This window comes from Microcaecilia unicolor, chromosome 3, assembly GCF_901765095.1.
Source record: "Microcaecilia unicolor chromosome 3, aMicUni1.1, whole genome shotgun sequence".
Lineage (NCBI taxonomy): Eukaryota > Metazoa > Chordata > Amphibia > Gymnophiona > Siphonopidae > Microcaecilia > Microcaecilia unicolor.
Genome location: NC_044033.1, coordinates 357,337,084 through 357,358,879, shown reverse-complemented (window position 1 = coordinate 357,358,879; position 21,796 = coordinate 357,337,084). Strand labels below are relative to the sequence as shown.

Sequence of the window (21,796 nt, the reverse complement as noted above, 5' to 3'; positions counted from 1 at the left end):
CCAACTGAAAGCCATGTCTTTTTCACAAACACAGATACACCCTAATCCACTATAGAATAAGTAGTAATATTTAAACTTTCTATTTAGACCAAAATTAAACTGAACCCCCAAGATGCCAGACTCTGCATACAATTCAACACAACAGAAACAGAAAATGACCCCTAGTACTGTGCAAAATATAAAGACAGCAGATGTAAATTTGAAAAAACTAACAAATACCAATCACCACTTTACAAATTAACAAATAGAAATAAAACAAATACAGAAAATAAAATAATACCATTTTATTGAACTAATACATTTGGCTTCCAGAGGCCAAAATCTCCTTCCTCAGGTCAATACAGTATAGTACTGTTACAGTATCCTATCCTGACCTGAGGAAGGGGGTTTTCTTCTCTGAAAGTTAAGTCGAAATGTATTAAAATTAGTCCAATAAAAAGATTACCTTATTTACATGTTCTATTTATAAACATTTATTAACACAGCTACAATACTATATCCTAAAGCAAAAAAATAAAAATATATATTTTATTTACAGTTTGTTGTCTCTGGTTTCTGCTTTCCTCATCTTCTTTTCACTGTCTTCCTTCCATCCAGCATCTGTCATCCAGTGTCTGCCCTCTCTGCTGTCCCCTCCATCCAATGTCTGCCCTCTCTCCCTGCCCCTTCCATCCACATCTGCCCTCTATCTCTGCCCCTTCCATGATCCATCCACCATCTGCCCCTGTCTGCCCTCTCTCTCTCCCCCATCCATTCACTGTCTGCCCTTTCTATCCCTGCCATCCACTGTCTGCCCTTTCTCTCTGCCCCTTCAATCCACAATTTGACCTCCCTCTCCCATCCATCCAGGGTTTGCCCTCCCTCTCGCTACCCCATCCAGGATCTGCCCCTCTCTCCGCCCCTTTTTCAGTCCCCAGTTCCAGCCCCACTATCCCACCAGTCCCCCATTTCAGCCCCAGCCCTTTTCTGCCACCAGTCCCGAGCTTCAGCCCCCCAGCCACTTCTCCCTATCCCGTTTTCAGCCTCCAGTCCCAGTACTAGCCCCCTTATCCCACCTACCCTCCTTTTCAGCCCCCAGTTCCAGCCCCCTTCACCCACATGCCTTGTATTAGGGCCCCCTTTTCAGAACCATTCTCCCACCTGACCCACGCATGCCCCATTTTCCCACCAGCCCCAGGCATGGCCCCCATTTTCCCATATGGCCCCTTCTCAGACCCCAGTGCCTGCCCCCTTCAACCATCCAAGAACCCCCTCCCCAGTCCCCTTCTCCCATCCAAGAACACCAGTACCCTCCCCACCCGTCCCCTTTAACCATCCAAGAACCCCCTCCCCACCCCCTTCTCCCATCTGTGAACCCCCTCCCCACCTCGGTCCCCTTCTCCCATCCAAGAACCCCAGTCCCCTCCCCACCCGTCCCCTTCTCACATCCGAGAACTCCCTCCTCAGTCCCCTTCTCCCATCCAAGAACCCCAGTCCCCTCCCCACCCCCTTCTCCCATCCGTGAACCCCCTCTCCACCTCGGTCCTCTTCTCCCATCCAAGAACCCCAGTCCCCTCCCCACCCGTCCCCTTCTCACATCCGAGAACTCCCTGCTCAGCCCCCTTCTCCCATCCAAGAACTCCAGTCCCCTCCCCACCCGTCCCCTTCAACCATCCAAGAACCCCCTCCCCACCCCCTTCTCCCATCCGTGAACCCCCTCCCCACCTCAGCTTTAGAAATATTAAGTAGTAGTCTCCTTCCCATTTGAGAACCCCCTCCCCACCCTTCCCCCACCTGAGAACCCCCACCCCACACACCCTTCTCCCATCTTTGTCCCCCCCCCCTAACTACTAGCTTTGTTCTCCTGCCGCCCACCACCCTCACTGGCTTTAAAAAAAGAATTTGGAAGCGCCAGAGGGACAGGCAGCACCTCGTGTCTGCCCTCCCTGCTACTAAAAATGTCTTCGACGTCGTCATTGGGCCTTCTCACATTGAGTCCCGCCCACCCTCGCGGTAATTGGAAGTTACCTCAGAGAAGGGCGGGACTCAATGTGAGAAGGCCGAACGACGACGTCGAAGACATTTTTAGTAGCAGGGCAGACGGGAGGCGCTGTCTGTCACTCCGGCGCTACCAAATTCTTTTTTTAAAGGTAGGACAGGGTGGGAGCAGCGGGTGCAGAGCACCCCCCACCCGCTGACATCCGGGGCGGACCGCCCCCACCACTCCGCCGTCGCGCGCCATCTGAGGGAGGGAGGACTGGAACTCGGGCGGTCGGGGCGGGGCGACCTTAGGCGCGCCGCGCTGGGCCCCCCTGAGTGCAGGGCCCTATGCGGCCGCCTCGGTCGCCTCGCCTTAAGACCGGCCCTGGCAGGAGGTATAGAGTGGATCCAGCTTCTGCCTATTTTCTACATCAATGTGCAGTTTTTCTCCTCTCTTCCTTTTCCCTCATCTCCATCAGTATACATCTCCTTCCTCTCTTTTCCCTCCCCTCCATCCATATGCATCTCTTTCCTCCATCCATGTCCAGCATTTTTCCTCTCCCCCTCCATTCATGTCCAGAATTTCTCCGCTCTCCCCTCCATCCATGTGCATCTCCTCCTCTGTCTTCCCTCCCCTCCATCCATGTCCAGCATTTCTCCTCTCTCCCCTGCCCTCCCCTCCATCCATCCATGTCCAGCAACTCTCCTCTCTCCCCTGCCCTCCCCTCCATCCATCCATGTCCAGCAACTTTCCACTCCCCTGCCCTCCCCTCCATCCATCCATATCAAGCAATTCTCCTCTCTCCCCTGCCCTCCATGTCCAGCAATTTCTCCTCTCTCCCTTGGCCCTGCCCTCCCCTCCATGTCCAGCAATTCTCCTTTGCCCCTATCATCCCCTCTCATCCACGTCCAGCAATTCTCCTCTGCCCTCACCTCTCATCCATGTCTAGTGATTTCTCCTCTCTCCCTTGCCCTCCTCTCCCATCCATGTCCAGCAATTCTCCTTAGCCCCCTATCCTCCCCTCCCATCCATGTCCAGTGACTTACCCCAGCCCCTCTTCAGGATTCTCCTACATATTGGTGGCATCACAACTTGTCAGTGCTTTCAGTGCTTACCACAATAGACACACAGAGATGGTCCTTATGAGTTCTTACCAACCATCCTGCCACAGATATTCTTCTGCATTTTAATAAGATAAGGCCTCATCTGCTTCCTGACAGACTTCAGTGTCTCCTCCAGAGCCTCTGCCAGCCTGCACCATGCCTCCATCTTCACAGTGCTGAAGTACATGAAGAGAGGAGACTCCCTCCTCTGACCTCCCAGCCATTCACTAAGGACTGACACAGCAAAAGAGGAAAATAGTATAGTATATATCTTCTCTTCTAGTTTAGGGCCTCTTTTACAAACCACACTAGCGATTCCTGGTGCGGCAAATGAAAGGAATCCCATACGAAATGAATAGGCTTCCTCTCATTTGCCACATGGGAATCGCTAGTACGGCTTTCTGAAAGAAGCCCTTAGTGTTGAATTGTTTCATTTGATTTTTATAGGATTATTTTTAAGGTCTTCTAAAATTCTGAAGAATCTCTGTGCCAACATACCTATGGAAAATGGATTCAATATTCAAATAAAGCTGAGCTTCTAAAATTTAGGGGGAGACGTTATCAAAGTGGGCTACTGTTAAGTCGGGTCACCACAACTTAACAAAAGCCCATACTGATAATTTCCTACCATGAAGGAGCATTTTCAAAAAGATGTCCAAGTCAGAATTTGGACCTCCTGCTCATTACACCCCCCTCCCCCAAAAATAAAATAAAACAACTCTCTCTCACAGCCATTTTTGAAAAGGAAACACGTTGTGAGTTTCCTGTTCAAAAATATGTGAGAACATCCAAAATGAACAGCCATTTTACAAACTGATACATCAAATTCTGTACGCCAAAAATCCAGGGACAAGGATGTCTGGCAGCATCTTTTTCTTCAAAAATGGTCACACAGACATCCTTCCAGAGCAGAGGGGCAGCCTAGTGGTCAGTGCAGTGGACTGTAAACCAGGGCACCCATACATAAGTAATGCCACACTGGGAAAAGACCAAGGGTCCATCGAGCCCAGCATGCTGTCCACGACAGCGGCCAATCCAGGCCAAGGGCACCTGGCAAGCTTCCCAAACGTACAAACATTCTATACATGTTATTCCTGGAATTGTGGATTTTTCCCAAGTCCATTTAGTAGTGGTTTATGGACTTGTCCTTTAGGAAACCGTCTAATCCCTTTTTAAACTCTGCTAAGCTAACCGCCTTCACCATGTTCTCCAGCAACGAATTCCAGAGTTTAATTACGCGTTGGGTGAAGAAAATATTTCTCCGATTTGTTTTAAATTTACTACACTGTAGTTTCATCGCATGCCCCCTAGTCCTAGTATTTTTGGAAAGCGTGAACAGACGCTTCACATCCACCTGTTCCACTCCATTCATTATTTTATATACCTCTATCATGTCTCCCCTCAGCCGTCTCTTCTCCGAGCTGAAAAGCCCTAGCCTCCTTAGCCTTTCCTCATAGGGAAGTCGTCCCATCCCCGCTATCATTTTAGTCGCCTTTCGCTGCACCTTTTCCAATTCTACTATATCTTTCTTGAGATGCGGCGACCAGAATTGAACACAATACTCAAGGTGCGGTAGCACCATGGAGCGATACAACGGCATTATAACATCCGCACACCTGTTTTCCATACCTTTCCTAATAATACCCAACATTCTATTCGCTTTCCTAGCTGCAGCAGCATACTGAGCAAAAGGTTTCAGTGTATTATCGACGACAACACCCAGATCCCTTTCTTGGTGCGTAACTCCTAACATGGAACCTTGCATGACGTAGCTATAATTCGGGTTCTTTTGTCCCACATGCATCACCTTGCACTTGCTCACATTAAACATTAAACCCAGTTTTATATCCCTTACAAATCTTATTTTAAATGCTGAGACCTCCAGGAAAAGGCAAGTACCTACTGCACCTGACTCTACACCACCTCAATAGACTTTAGGCTTGCAGGTGTGATGAATATTTATGCATATGTCTATTTCTGGAGGACTCCGAAATTAAAGGGGGGGGAAGAAAGCTGAAGTAGAAATTGAACCTGTGTTCCCTGGTTTACAGTCCAGTGCACTGACCACTAGGCTACTCCTCAAGCCTGCTTTCTGTTTTGCTCAGAATGCTCACAATACCTGAATCTGTCATACAGCCTGGTAATCCTTACCAGTTTCACTTTCAGGGGAGGGGACAGCATCTACCCAGGGATTTATGAGGGGCTATGCCTTAATCCCTCCAGCAGAAAACTCCTCTGAGCACTTTTTTGCAGCCTGCATGTGATTACAACAGATCTAAATAAAAACGTCCTTCTTTTTTAAAAGACTTGGATGTTTCTTCCTGTTTGATTATCACTGTTGGACATCCTAATTTTGAGCCCTCCCTGTCCACATTCAGCCATTCAAACATTATAATTTGGACATTTTGGGCAGATGGATTTTTTGGCCATTTTGAGACATCCATATGCTTCGAAAATGAGCGCCTTAGTCTTCTAAATTTGTTTTCAGCCAAACTTAAGAGCCTAAATTTTCAGCTGAAAATTCTTCTTAATTTAGGAGCTTAAAATTATGTTTATAAATTTAGGCCTGCCATTCACTTTCCTAAATTTAGGAGTCTAATTTAAGAGCCCAGTGCTAAAAATCAATGCTAAGTTTTATTTCCCTGCCCTAAATCCACCCTGTCACCAATTACTTTTTATGTTTCTAAATTTAGAAGTTTAGTGAAATACTGAGTCTACATTTCAACATTCAACCCTAGTAAATTTTCAAAAAGGCCAACTTAGGAACATAAATTCTTTAAATATCAGGCCCAATAATATTTTTGATTACTCTGTTCCACAATCTGGGCAATCAAGGGCTTGATTTTATAACAGATACCTCTGTAAGAAGTGCAAAAAGCTCTTATTGATAGCATAGGTGCCTTTATAGGCTAGAGTACTAGGATCTATTTCCAACAGCACACAAAGGCCAATATGAGAGGTAATTTTATAAACTGGTGATTTCCATCCCCCTTATGGATCTCTAAAAATGTTTAAAACGCACTGTAAATTGCAAGTTTAAAAGTGCAAGTGAATGGTTCCATTAAGGATGAATTACAATTGAATTGGTCCTGCACTGCATATGTTTGGTAGTGCCACAGATATGAAAAGCAGCAGCTTCCATCTCACACACTGTCTTCTTTCTTTTGTTCTGATGCTGTTCTTTCACTGGCAGAGGCATGACCAGCTTAACCATTGGACAAGGTGAGGCTGTGGCCCAGGGTGCCGGCGGTTTTGGGTACCAAAACACCCAGCCTCTGACCTCACCTGGTGTACAGGTAAGCCTTTTCTTCCCCCCCCCCCCCCCGGTCCAGTCTCTCCTCTTCTCTCTTCCCCCTCCCCGTGGGTCCAGCACTGCTCTCTCACCCAGGGCCACCGAGAGGGGGGGGGCGGGATGGACAAGATTCCCCCAGGCCTGGCCTCCAAGGGGGACCCAGTGCCAGCAAGGCTTCTGGTGGCAGGCAGGCACATAGGCAGAAGGTTCTGGTTCTGCTCCCTCAGTCTGTCTCTCTCCTGCTCTTGTAGGCCAGGACCCATGTAATTGTGTTAATTCATTAGCTATGCTCTGCCACCACAGGTCCTTCTTCCTGCCTCGTCCCGCCTTTTCCTGTGTCTGCATAGGCGGGAGGAAATGCACCTGTGGTGGCTGAACTGTGCTAACATGATAGCCTAGGTCCGGCACACAGGACCAGGAGAGAGACAGACCAAGGGAGAGAACAGATGCAATTAAGTGGCTGGGGGGGGGGGGGGGTAGCCCTGGGGAGGGGCAACCCTGCCCCGGGCCCAGCTTTGTCTCTCTGCGGCCGGGCCATCACCTCTCTCACTCCCCAGCAATCCTGTAAAGGTTACATTGATCACCAGTGACACCAGCATCAGCATGACAGGCTGCTTTTGACCAGCTCCTCGGAGGGAGGGAGCAGTGCCGGACCTGCAAGGAGGAGGACAGAGGAGAGGGAGACAGACTGGACCGGCGTGGGGGAGGAGTAAAGATGCCAGCCCACGGGAGAGAGAAATGCCAAACCCATGAGGGGGGAAGAAGGAAGGGGAACTGGAAGTGATGCAATTGTGGTGGGGGCGTTGCCAAAGCAAGTTGGCTCAGGACACCATCCCTTGAGCCAGCTCTGGACAGAGGAAACCAGAAGCCAGAGGTAGCAGAAAAGGTTGTTACATTGTTTGGAGCATCAGCATTTGCACAAAAATAGTTTCCAAAATGGTTGCCAGGTGCTGATCCCTGAAGAGAAGCACATTAACCTGAAGTGCTCCTTTATACCACAGAGAAAAATAGAAGAGTTCACACACTGGGAAATAACTTTGTCCACAAGAAGAACCCCAACAGTTAGATCTAAATATTCTATAAAACCTCTCATAGAATGATATTTTAAGTGCAGAGGTTTCCCTTAGTTCCTTTAAGCACCGACTTTCTTCAATGTACGCATGCACACAAATTGCATTTAGTAGTTGCATTTCTCCTTTCTATCCATCTCTTGGCACTACTTACTGTGCTGGTAGGAGCCTGTTGCTGTTCCAGTTGGGGTGCTGAAGGTGACGCCCGTCAGCTGGGAGAGCTGAGAAAGAACTTTCATTCCAGCCTCTGCAAAAGCAGCAGATAATGTAATCTCAACTCAAACGCTTCCCAAATATCACTTCACATTCTAAAAGCAAGCACTTAGAATTAGGAATGTAAAATAATAAAATGGTTAAACCAGTAAGTGAAGTCTGATCATTTAGTCATCAACACAACTGTTCAATATAATCAGCTACAGTACAATCCGCTTAAGTGCAAGGGTCTGAGACCAAAGAAATACATGCAGTTAACCGGAGCACGCACTTAATCGTTGTGACCCAAAGAAGCTTGAAATCTGATAAACATATGTACAGTACTGTTTATTATATGTACAGTATACAGTCTCCGTTAACTGACATTAGGCTTACTTGAAGTAATTAGTCTTAGTCCTCTGTACACTATTGTGTCTGTGAGTTCCATAGATTGTGTCTGCCAGATGGTAAAAACTGTCATAGCACTGACATCCAGTGGCCTCCAGATAGGCCCGCAGGGTGTTGAGACTCTCCAGCGCTCTTGCAAAAGTGACAGGAGGTTGTTGAATTTCGTCAGCAAATAGACATACACTTGTATCTCACAAATCTGCCCAACCTCCATCCCCAGGGAATATCTACATGTATATTGCATAGACCAGTGGTTCCCAAACCTGGTCCTGGAGGCACCCCCGTAAGTCAGGTATTTGGGATATCTACACTGAATATTCATGAGAGAGATCTGCATGCAGTGGAGGCAGTGCATGCAAATATCTCATGAATATTGTACTGTTCTAGGTAAAGTATAGTGTAGCTAAACAGCCAGCTTAAACCATCCCTAAGTAGAAGCTTTACCAGTAGATTCTCAATTCTTAAGCAAATCTTCTTTAATGTAGCATTCAAATTAAACAAAGAAAATCCAATTTACAGTTCAACTGCTTAGAAGAGAATTGTTGCCACTCCAGAGGCAAGGAGATGGCCAGAACCTCAGCCCAGTTGAAAGGAAAAACTGTAACTCTCAAAGAAAAGAAGGGGGGAAACTCAGGGTAAATAAACGGGGAATGACTTGGGGAGATGGTGAAAAATCTTGATGGAATTACAGTAGATTACAGAGGGATCAGCTCCTAGAACAGCTGGTAGCTGATGTAGTGTTTCAAGCAGTGGGGTTGCTCTTTCATATTTCAATTTCTTGAAAATCAGTCTTGCTGCCAAGCTTTGGACTGTTTGCAGAGATTTTAGTATGTTTTCCTTGCACCCTATGTATGCTGCATTGCAGTAGTCTAGTTGTGGTAGTATCGTTCCAGTATCTGGAAAGATTGCCTAGGAAAATAGTCTCTTATTCTTCACAGTTTCCATAGTGTTCTGAAGCATTTTGATGCTACTGCTGATATTTGATTGTCCAGTGTTAGGTGTTTGTCAAGAATAATTCCTAGTATTTTAAGTTGTGCTTTGATGTGGTATGTTTGTTGGTTGAGTGTGAATGTTTGGTAGGATATAGGGTTGTGTGGGTTAGACAGTACTAGGAATTTGGTTTTGTCTCTGTTCAGTTTGAGTTTGAAAGTTGTTGCCTATTCTTCCATGAGGTCCAATCCTTTTTTTATTTTGTCCTGTAGGTTTGTGATATTGTTTTGGAAAGGTATGAAGATGGTGACAGTTCAAAGATGGATAGGCTAGACCAGTTGTCTAGGAGCTACAGTCAGCAGAAACAGAGAAATAACCTATAATAACCACTTACTTCATACACCTGCCTTATTGAATAGGAAAGCTTTTAGATGCTTTCTGAAGCAAAGATCTCAGATATAATTTGGAGTTGATTCCAAAAGTTGGCTAGCTGGTGCTGAATAGACAGAGTGAGATGCTTAACTGATTTTAAGTTCTTAAACATTGGAAATTTAAATTGAAACAGGTTATTACAAGTATCATATCTAGAAGAGGGGCCAAGAAACAAAGATGTTAAATATAGCATATAGTTTGGAATTTCTCCACTGAGAATTTTAGAAGAATTAATGCACAACTTGAACTGTATTCACTCAGTGACAGGAAGCCAATGGAGGCTGGAATAGTGCAGTTGAAGTGGTTCAAATCAGGCTAGTCCAAAGATCAATCTAACAGCAGAGTTTTGTACTAACTGTAAATGATGGATCAATGATTTTGAACAAACCGCTAATATTAGGTTACAGTAGTCCAATCTAGGAAGAATCATGGATTGGACCAGGAGTCTGAAAGCCTCAAAATAAAATATATTCTAAAAATCCTCAATTTTCTCATTATTAGCAAAGAATGCTTAATAATCAATTGGGTATGAAACTGCATAGTCAAGGTGATCTACTTCAACTCCTAGAATTTTTTAATGAAGATCCAAAGAAAACTGATTACCCTCCAAAACTAGGGACAACATACCTTGAATCTGATTTGGGGCCCAACCATAAGAACTTAAGGCACTTACTAAGCTGCGCTGTAGACACGCTAACATTTTAGCATGTGCTAATGATAGAGACACCCATTATATTCCTATGGATGTCTCTAGCATTAGCGTGTGCTAATTTTTAGCATACGTTAAAACGTTTGTGTGCCTACAGCATGGCTTAGTAAACAGTCAGGGCCCTTAGTCTTACTCTTGTTTAGTTTAAGCCTATGAAATGTGACCCATTGTGTATTAAAGAAACACAAGTTCTGATAAAGGATAGCGTATCAGACCAGAGTTGAGAGACAGATAAGATTACTGTAATGTCATTTGCGTAAATAAAGTGTTTCATCTTAGCTTGGTCAAGAATAACACCTAAGGACTGCAAAAGTAAGTTGAGAAGCGAAGGAGAAAGAGGGGAGCCCTGGGGGACACCACTTAAAGGACTCCATCATTTGGGAAAAGACCCATCTTTCCTGACAGTGTAATAGTGGTTTGTCAAAAAACCATTGAACCAAGATAGGACCAAACCCTGAATACAAAAATGATTCAGGATGTGGTCATCAGTTCAAAATCCACCAAATCAAAAGTGCTACTTAGATCGAATTGCACACTGTCCTTTGCAATGCAATTCCTTAGCATAGGTTATCAAGGTTGACAACAGTTTCGGTACTGTAGTTTTTCCTGAAACCTGATTGAGAGGAGTGCAGAATGTCAAATGTTTGGAGATAACAGTCTAATTGCTCAGTCACATAACCCTCCATGATCTTAACAAATAGAGGAGTGGCTGCAATAGGACAGTAGTTACTCACATTAGATGCAATCAGTTTTGGACTGGGCTGCTAGAGGTGGTAAAGGATGCAAAGATTGTAATAGAACTCAAGTAGGAACATTTCATTTAATTTATTAAAACATAATACCTGATAACATGTGCTAGATGGCACACAAGACCACATACAAAATTAAGATCAAACACAGAGAGAATCCTTAGCACTGGGAAAGTTACGGTAAAATCAATAAGCAAGCAGGGTCTCTGTGTTAGTGCAATAGGTAAGGGCTAGATGGGCATGGCAGTTGTTTTCTGCCATCATGTTTCTCTCTTGCTAGATGGGCACAAACCATGCAGCCCAAGTGGTCAGAGCACACCAGATTTAATATAAGAGCTTCTCATCTTTCCCCTAAACCCACCTCTCCTCCACCCCCCCTTTCTCTATTTCTGTGGATGGCACTCTCATTCTCCCTGTCTCATCAGCTCGCAACCTTGGGATCATCTTCGACTCCTCTCTCTCCTTCTCTGCTCACATTCAGCAGATTGCCAAAACCTGTCATTTCTTTCTCTATAACATCAGCAAACTCCGTCCCTTCCTCTCTGAGCACTCTACCAGAACCCTTATCCACACTCTTATCACCTCTCGCCTAGATTATTGCAACCTGCTTCTCGCCGGCCTCCCACTTAGCCATCTCTCCCCTCTTCAATCAGTCCAAAACTCTGCTGCGTGACTCATTTTCCACCAGAGTCGCTATGCTCACATTAGCCCTCTCCTCAAGTCACTTCACTGGCTCCCTATCCGTTTCCGCATTCAATTCAAACTTCTCTTACTGACCTATAAGTGCATTCATTCTGCCGCTCCCCAGTACCTCTCCACTCTTGTCTCTCCCTATGCCCCCCCCCTTGGGTACTCCGTTCTGTGGATAAATCTCTCTTGTCTGTCCCCTTCTCCTCTACTGCTAATTCCAGACTCCGTTCCTTTTATCTCGCTGCACCTCACGCCTGGAATAGATTTCCCGAGCCTGTACATCTAGCCCCGTCTTTGGCAGTTTTCAAAACCAGGCTAAAAGCCCACCTCTTTATCGCTGCTTTTGACTCCTAACCACTACTAACTTGCCCTGTACCCTCTTATCCCCACCTCTTTAATTCCCTTACCTCTTGGTTGTTCTGTTTGCCTGTCCTATTTAGATTGTAAGCTCTTTGAGCAGGGACTGTCTTTTCGTGTATGGTGTACAGTGCTGCATATGCCTTGTAGCGCTATAGAAGTGATAAGTAGTAGTAGTAGTAGTAGTAGTAGTAGAGAAGAAAGAATTCTGAATGGTGGCTCACACAGAGGATCTGAATCACACTTCTTTCCAACTGTTGTCCTTAAAGCCAGGAACACATGACAATTGGAAATATGGACAAAATTGGTATGATTGCCACCTTCATATATGTAAGTTTAGCAAGTGCTCTGTTATAATAATCTGCCTCACTTTCAGAACACCAAATGACATCACCTCCTGAACTATGCTTTTCATTCTAGCATAGTGTAATCCTTGAGCCTATCTGGGTGAGAAATTAAGATTTAATATCAAAAAATGTATTCCAGATAAGCAACCTATTTGTTGGCTAGCACTGAGGAAGAGGAGGAAAACAGCTGCTGACCTGAGGCTGCAAGAGGTACAAACAGGTGGATTTCACCTTCTTCCTCTTCTGGTACCACACAGCATCCCACCTTCTCCCAAAAGTCTCTGACGTCGGAGCTTAGAACATTCTTGATACTGATTCTACAGCCTGAAAATACAGATGTAAAAATACACAAACTATTCAAAGCATAAACCAGCACACAGATTTCCATTTCACATTAGCTTAATTTTGTAATAAACAATTATACCAATATTTCCCTCTACATCCTCATTCTGTCCCTCATTTTTAGAAACTGATTTTCCAAATGGTCTGCACAAACCAGGCTTCTCTTGTCAGATGAAGTCTCCTCTGAAACTTAACCCTCTATTATTCAGGTACAAACTCAGGTTCAAATACCTACAGTACCTGAATGTTATTTTTGATAGCTTTTGGGTTTGCAAGTGGTATATGAAATTTAAAAAACCCTGAAAGGTAACTTTAAAATAATACAGGAATGTAAGACCTTTGAAGTCAGAATGATCAAATATTTTGACACCCACCAGACAGGACTTAACAAAGATCTGGGTTTTCTAGCCCATTATAAACCATAAAATTGTAATGCTCTGTTTGTCTCCATGCATATCTACCTGTCTCTCACCCATCCACCCCCATCCTGTTAGACTGTCACTGAAATGCTTTGATGTTTCCATGCATATCTCTCACCTACCCACCTCCATCCTGTTAGACTGTCACTGAAATGCTTTGATGTTTCACTTATACAGTGGTGGAAATAAGTATTTGATCCCTTGCTGATTTTGTAAGTTTGCCCACTGACAAAGACATGAGCAGCCCATAATTGAAGGGTAGGTTATTGGTAACAGTGAGAGATAGCACATCACAAATTAAATCCGGAAAATCACATTGTGGAAAGTATATGAATTTATTTGCATTCTGCAGAGGGAAATAAGTATTTAATCCCTCTGGCAAACAAAACCTAATACTTGGTGGCAAAACCCTTGTTGGCAAGCACAGCGGTCAGACGTCTTCTGTAGTTGATGATGAGGTTTGCACACATGTCAGGAGGAATTTTGGTCCACTCCTCTTTGCAGATCATCTCTAAATCATTAAGAGTTCTGGGCTGTCGCTTGGCAACTCGCAGCTTCAGCTCCCTCCATAAGTTTTCAATGGGATTAAGGTCTGGTGACTGGCTAGGCCACTCCATGACCCTAATGTGCTTCTTCCTGAGCCACTCCTTTGTTGCCTTGGCTGTATGTTTTGGGTCATTGTCGTGCTGGAAGACCCAGCCACGACCCATTTTTAAGGCCCTGGCGGAGGGAAGGAGGTTGTCACTCAGAATTGTACGGTACATGGCCCCATCCATTCTCCCATTGATGCGGTGAAGTAGTCCTGTGCCCTTAGCAGAGAAACACCCCCAAAACATAACATTTCCACCTCCATGCTTGACAGTGGGGACGGTGTTCTTTGGGTCATAGGCAGCATTTCTCTTCCTCCAAACACGGCGAGTTGAGTTCATGCCAAAGAGCTCAATTTTTGTCTCATCTGACCACAGCACCTTCTCCCAATCACTCTCGGCATCATCCAGGTGTTCACTGGCAAACTTCAGACGGGCCGTCACATGTGCCTTCCGGAGCAGGGGGACCTTGCGGGCACTGCAGGATTGCAATCCGTTATGTCGTAATGTGTTACCAATGGTTTTCGTGGTGACAGTGGTCCCAGCTGCCTTGAGATCATTGACAAGTTCCCCCCTTGTAGTTGTAGGCTGATTTCTAACCTTCCTCATGATCAAGGATACCCCACGAGGTGAGATTTTGCGTGGAGCCCCAGATCTTTGTCGATTGACAGTCATTTTGTACTTCTTCCATTTTCTTACTATGGCACCAACAGTTGTCTCCTTCTCGCCCAGCGTCTTACTGATGGTTTTGTAGCCCATTCCAGCCTTGTGCAGGTGTATGATCTTGTCCCTGACATCCTTAGACAGCTCCTTGCTCTTGGCCATTTTGTAGAGGTTAGAGTCTGACTGATTCACTGAGTCTGTGGACAGGTGTCTTTCATACAGGTGACCATTGCCGACAGCTGTCTGTCATGCAGGTAACGAGTTGATTTGGAGCATCTACCTGGTCTGTAGGGGCCAGATCTCTTACTGGTTGGTGGGGGATCAAATACTTATTTCCCTCTGCAGAATGCAAATAAATTCATATACTTTCCACAATGTGATTTTCCGGATTTAATTTGTGATGTGCTATCTCTCACTGTTACCAATAACCTACCCTTCAATTATGGGCTGCTCATGTCTTTGTCAGTGGGCAAACTTACAAAATCAGCAAGGGATCAAATTCTTATTTCCACCACTGTATATACTGTCATCTACCAACATTTGCTTATTTCCGATCTGACGAAGAAGGGCAACCTTCGAAAGCTAATCAAGAAATGTATTAAGTTATGTCCAATAAAAAAGGTATCATCTTATTTTCTTTTCCATGCTCTGGGACAGAAAGGTGTGGACTCTGCCTCAACCGTTTAAAGAGAACACAGTATGGATTCTTCACTTTATTGTTCTGTTTTCCCTCAGTAAGATTCTGTCTGACTCACACTTTGCCTCCAATTAGATTTAGAAGTGTTTTTCTAAAATCCTCTCCCAAGAAATGTAGTTACACACAGAGCAGTCCCTGATCCAGGGGCGTAGCCAGACACCCAATTTTGGGTGGGCCTGGGTCCAAAATGGGTGGGCAGAAGAACTCTGCCTTGTCCCACAAGTGATTTGGTCTCTCCTCTCTCACCTGCATGCTATATGGTCTCTCAAACATCCCATCTCCCCACACATACCTTTTAAGTAGCAGATTTTCACTGGCAGCAAGCAGCAACTAATGCACACTGCTCATGTTGACCCCACAGCCTTCCCTCTGATGCATCTTCCTGTTTCTGATAGGCGGGAACACATCAGAGGCAAGACTGTGGGGCCAGTGTGAGCAGTATGTATAAGTCGCTGCAGGCAAAGATGTTATTTACAAGGTATGCAGGAGGGACAGTTGTTGGGAGTTTTTGGCTGGTGGGGCTTGGGGATCCCTGCCAGCCATATCATAGGTGTGCTGCTACTGGGTTGGCCTGAGCTCAAAGTGGGTAGGCGTGGGCCCACCCAGGCCCACCCTTGCCTACGCCACTGCCCTGATCATTATATCATGGCAGGATTCAGACAGAGGCTGTAATGTATTTTAAATCTGCGCTGGTTTCAATTTTAGCACACGTCCATTTTCCGACCCCTTAAGAAAAGGCCCTTTTTCCTAGACACAATAAAAAATGGTCCAGCGAACACTCAAAAGACATGCTCACACTGCTGCAGGTCACATTGTACCATGGCTTAGTAAAAGAACCTTTCAGCTAGGCAGAATACATACATACACACATATACAGGGTGAGGCAAAAAAAAAACACCTTAGAGTTTTTTTGCTGTTTTCTCAGCAACCACTTGGAATTTTATCATGACATTTTACAGCTTTATTTGTTGTTGTTATCATCTACATTTATGTGCCAAGTGGAATGAGACTACCTTTAAACACGGTGAAGTTACAGACTTTTTAGCATGACCAAAAATGTTTGCACTGTAAAACTACCTTATTTGAAAAAAATGTAAAAACTGGGGTACCATCTTACTGTTAATGACATCATAGTGATGGAGACTTTTGTCTGGGGAGTAATGCTGGAGGCCTATCACCAGCTCCACCCAAAGCTGCAAACAATCGACAAACTCAAGGAAGCACTGCAGATGTCCTTGGACTGTGTGCCACAGGGATCAATTGACAAGTTAAGAACTCACCAAAGCAACTGAAGGTCTGTGTTAAAGCTGTGGGTGGACACTTTGAGCATTCACAGTGACTGCAAAATTCTGACACATTGATAATTGTATCATTTGAATTACATTATTTTATTTTGTTTAACTCAAACATTTTTAACGCGCAAAAATTGCTAGGTAGTAATGTTAAAATGTCAGTAACATCAACATAGCTTAAAATAATTAAGTGTTGCTTAATAATAATATGTAAGTATTGCGACTGAATAAGTACATAAAATTTCTCTTTGAAATTCATAGCGGTTGCTGAGAAAACAGGACTATCTGAACTCAAGAAAGCATGGGACAGGCATGTGGGATCTCTAAGGGGGAGGAAGATATGGATGGGCAGACTGGATAAGCTATATGGCCTTTATCTGTCATCATTTTCTATGTTTCAATGTACTTTATTTTGTTTGAATAACAATATTTCTGTCAGTTTTCACTTCAGACAAAGCCAGGAATCACCAATCTTCTGAAATAAATTTTGACTTACAGTATATTAGTACAACAAAGTCAAACTTTTGAACAATGTATGTTAGATTCAGTTAAATCGATGTGTCCATAGAATATGTTTTCCTATAAGTAGCCATTGCAGGTGGAGTTTTTTTTAGGGGAGAAGTTATCAACATGGGCTACCGTTAAGACGGTTTATTTTATCAGAAGCTGTTCTAGTTTAGAACAGGGTCTCATTGCATAAAATGGGAAACTGTGCTAAAATAGCATGACTCCTGGTAAAATAACCCATCTTAACAGCAGCCCACATTGATAACTTCCCCTCTTAGTGTCATTCTCAACAGTAACTAACCTCAAATGGAGGCAGAGTCTACTCTAGTTAGGAGAGCTTACAGTCAAGAGAACAAATGGAACTCATGAGTTTAAATGCTTATTCCCTACGGAGCTTCTGTATGAACTTGGGCATTTTAGGTCACAAGACTTTGAAATTGCTAAAGAAGCTATCGTTTTTAAATAGAAATTATTTGAATATAATACATCAAAGACATTAAGCATCAGCAGGACACTCTTCACAAATACAGGATCATAGTGATTAGTTACTTCTTTTCTACTTACTTGTCCACAAATATCTCTAGAGTCCTGCACTCAAAACTCATGACTGGAATGGGAGGCATGAAGCTAAGAACATAAGAATAGCAATACTGTGTCAGACCAATGGTCCATCTAGCCCAGTATCACGCTTCCAACAGTGGCCAATTCAGGTCACAAGTATCTGAAAGAATCCCAAATAGTAGCAAGATTCATGCTACTGATTCCAAGAACAAACAGTGGCTTCCCCATGTCTATCTCAATAGCAGACTATGGACTTTTCCTCCAGGAACTTGGCAATTACCTTTTTTAAACCCAGATATATTAACCGTCGATACCACATCCTATGGCAATGAGTTCCAGTGCTTAACTATTCGTTGAGTGAAAAAATATTTCCTCCTTTTTGTTTTAAAAGTAGTACCATGTAACTTCAAGTGTCCCCTAGTCTTTGTACTTTTTGCAAGAGTGAAAAAAATGATTTACGTTTACCTGTTCTATACCACTATTTTGTAGAACTCTATTATATCCCGCCTCAGCCATCTCTTTTCCAAGTTGAAGAGTTCTAATCTCTTAAGCCTTTCCTTATATGAGAGGAGTTCCATCCCCCTTTTTTTTGGTGGACCTTCTTTAAACCTTTTCTAATTCCACTATATCTTTTCTAAGATACAGCGACCAGAATTCCACACAATACTCAAGGTCTGGTCACACCATGGAGTGATACAGAGGCATTATAATATTATTTGTCTTATTTTCTATCCATTTCCTAATAATTCCTAGCATTCTGTTTGCTTTCTTGGCCGCTGCCACACACTGGGCAGAAGATTTCAGTGTATTGTCTACGATGACACCTAGATCTTTTTCTTGGATGCCAACTCTTAAGGTGGATCTTAGCATCACTTAATTAGGATTTGGATTATTCTTCCCAATGTGCATCACTTTCTATATGTCCATATTAAATCCCATGTGTGTGTAGGGAGAGACTGAGAACAAAGAGAGAGGGAGTTGTTGGGGAGGGGATGGAAATATATATCCTGGACTCACCACTGGAAAAGTTTCACTCATTGGGGCAGTAAATCTCAGCTTTTGAGGCAAGCTACCCTTAACATTTCTGTATGGGACAGGGCGCTAAAACTTTTAACAACAGATGTGACAACATATTTTCTGCAGTGCTGTAACTGTAATGCTTTATAATATCTTGCCTGAATGAAAGATAAAGCAAAGTTACATACCTGTAACAGGTATTCTCCAAGGACAGCAGGCTGATTGTTCTCACATGTGGGTCGGTGTCCATGGCGGCCCAGGAACGGCAAATTCTTCCACAGCAAAATTTTAAAAGTTTTGCCAGAGCCTTCTGGCGCATGCACCGCGCATGCGCGGATAACTTTCCACCGTCGCGTGAGTGTTCCCGCTCAGTTTAATCAAAAAGCAAATAATAAACAAACAACAACTCCAAAGGGGAGGTGGGCGGGTTTGTGAGAACAATCAGCCTGCTGTCCTCGGAGAATACCTGCTACAGGTATGTATCTTCGCTTTCTCCGAGCACAAGCAGGCTGCTTGTTCTCACATGTGGGGTATCCCTAGCAACCAGGCTCACTCAAAACAATGAACATTGGTCAATTGGGCCTCGCAACGGCAACGACATAACAAGATTGACCTGAAACCATAAACAACTAACTGAGAGTGCAGCCTGGAATGGAACAAAAATAAGTCTAGGGGGGTGGAGTTGGATTCTAAACCCCGAACACATTCTGCAGCACCAACTGCCCAAACCGACTGTCGCGTTGGTTATCCTGCTGAAGGCAGTAGTGAGATGTGAATGTGTGGACTGATGACCACGTTGCAGCGTTGCAAATCTCTTCAATGGAGGCCGACTTTAAGTGGGCCACTGACACAGCCATGGCTCTAACATTATAAGCCATGACATGACCCTGTAGAGTCAGCCTAGCTTGGGCATAAGAGAAGGAAATGCAATCTGCTAGCCAATTGGAGATTGTGCATTTTCCAATGGCGACTCCCCTCCTGTTGGGATCGAAAGAAACAAACAACTGGGCAGACTGTCTGAAGGGCTGTGTCCGCTCCACGTAAAAGTCAATGCTCTCTTGCAGTCCAAGGTATGCAAACTGCGTTCGCCAGGGCGGGTATGAGGACGGGGAAAGAAAGTTGGTAAGACAACTGACTGGTTCAGATGAAACTCCAACACCATCTTAGGCAGGAACTTAGGGTGCATGCGGAGGACTACTCTATTATGATGGAACTTGATATAAGGTGCATGCCCCACCAAGGCCTGAAGCTCACTGACCCTATGAGCTGATGTAACAGCCACCAAGAAAATGACCTACCAGGTCAAGTACTTCAGATGGCAGGAATTCCGTGGCTCAAAAGGAGCTCTCATCAGCTGGGTGAGAACGACATTGAGATCCCATGACACTGGTGGTGGTTTGACTGGGGGCTTTGACAAAAGCAAACCTCTCATGAAGCGAACAACTAAAGGTTGTCCAGAGATAGGCTTACCTTCTACATGGCGATGATAGGCACTAATCGCACTAAGATGAACCCTTACTGAGTTGGTTTTGAGGCAAGACTCTGATAAGTGTAGAAGGTATTCAAGCAGGGTCCGTGTAGGACAAGAAAGAGGATCTAGGGCCTTGCTGTCACACCAGACAGGCAAACCTCCTCCATTTGAAAGAATAAGACTTCTTCCTGGAATCTTTTCTGGAAGCAAGACAGACCCGGGAGACACCCTCTGAAAGACCCAAGGAGGCGAATTCTAAGCTCTCAACATCCAGGCCATGAGAGCCAGAGACTGGAGGCTCGGATGTAAAAGCGACCCCTCGTTCTGAGTGATGAGGGTTGGAAAACAGTCCAATCTCCACGGTTCTTCGGAGGACAACTCCAGAAGAAGAGGGAACCAGATCTGACGCAGCCAGAAGGGTGCAATCAGGATCATGGTTCCGCAGTCTTGCTTGAGTTTCAGCAAAGTCTTCCCTACTAGAGGTATGGGAGGATACACATAGAGAAGGCCTGTCCCCCAATGTAGGAGAAAGGCATCTGATGCTAGTCTATCGTGGGTCTGAAGTCTGGAACAGAACTGAGAGACCTTGTGATTGATCTGAGTGGCAAAAAGATCCACCAAGGGGGTGCCCCACACTCGGAAGATCTTGCGGACTACACCCGTGTTCAGTGACCACTCGTGAGGTTGCATTATCCTGCTCAACCTGTCGGCCAGACTGTTGTTTACACCTGCCAGATAAGGGACTTGGAGAAACATGCCGTGATGGTGAGCCCCAAGCCACATCTGGACGGCCTCCTGACACAGAGGGCGAGATCCGGTGCCCCCCTGCTTGTTGGTGTAATACATGGCAGCCAGATTGTCTGTCTGAATTAAGATTACTCGGTTGAACAGCTGATCTCTGAAAGCATTTAGAGCATTCCAGATCGCTCTTAATTCCAGGAGGTTGATCTGCAGACCTTTTTCCTGAAAGGACCAGGCTCCCTGACTGTGGAGCTCATCTACATGAGCTCCCCACCCCCAGGAGAGATGCATCCATCGTCAGCACTTTCCTTGGCTGAGGAACTTAGAATGGTCACCCTATGGTCAAATTGGATCGAATCGTCCACCGCTGAAGAGAATTCCAAAAGCTGGTGGACAGTTGGACTACATCCTCTAGATTCCCCGCAGCTTGAAACCACTGGGAAGCTAGGGTCCATTGAGCTGATCTCATATGTAGACATGCCATGGATGTTACATGAACTGTGGAGGCCATGTGCTCCAGAAGTCTCAACATCTGCTGAGCCGTGACCTGCTGAGACGCTCGAACCATGTACACCAGGGACAGAAGGCTGTCCGCCCTTGCCTTGGGAAGATAAGCTCGAGCTTATTGATTTGATTTGCTTACTTTATTTATTTTTTGTCTATTAGATTGTAAGCTCTTTGAGCAGGGACCGTCTTTCTTCTATGTTTGTGCAGCGCTGCGTACGCCTTGTAGCGCTATAGAAATGCTAAATAGTAGTAGTAGTAGTAGAGCTGTCTGAGTGTTCAACAGCACTCCAATGAATTCCAATTTTTGGATGGGGGTGAGATGGGACTTGGGATCATTTATGACGAACCCTAGTAGCTCTAGCACCCGAATAGTCATTCGCATAGACTCCAGAGCACCCTCCTTCGAGGTGCTCTTCACCAGCCAATCGTCCAGATAAGGAAACACATGCATTCCCAGTCTGTGTAACGATGCTGCGACGACAGCTAGGCATTTGGTAAACACTCTGGGCGCAGACGCCAGGCCAAAAGGCAGTACACGGTACTAAAAGTGCTGTGTTCCTAGCCAAAATCGAAGATACTTCCTGTGAGCTGGAAGTATCAAGATGTGTGTGTAAGCATCCTTTAAGTCCAGAGAGCATAGCCAATTGTTCTCCTGAATCATAGGAAGAAGGGTGCCCAGGGAAACCATCCTGAACCTTTCTCGGACTAGAAATTTGTTCAGGGCCCTTAGGTCTAGGATGGGACGCATCCCCC

General features: G+C 44.9%; 1 protein-coding gene across 1 annotated transcript in view; it reads right to left on the bottom strand.

Annotated features, from left to right (window-relative positions):
* ECT2L (epithelial cell transforming 2 like) overlaps positions 1-21,796 on the bottom strand; it is a 118,455-nt gene that overhangs the window by 46,412 nt on the left and 50,247 nt on the right. The window contains exons 10-12 of the mRNA XM_030195521.1: positions 12,435-12,563; positions 7,580-7,672; positions 3,115-3,297 (exon numbers count right to left, since the gene is read on the bottom strand). Of these exons, the coding sequence (XP_030051381.1) occupies positions 3,115-3,297; positions 7,580-7,672; positions 12,435-12,563 (405 nt within the window). The remainder of the gene's footprint in view (positions 1-3,114; positions 3,298-7,579; positions 7,673-12,434; positions 12,564-21,796) is intronic.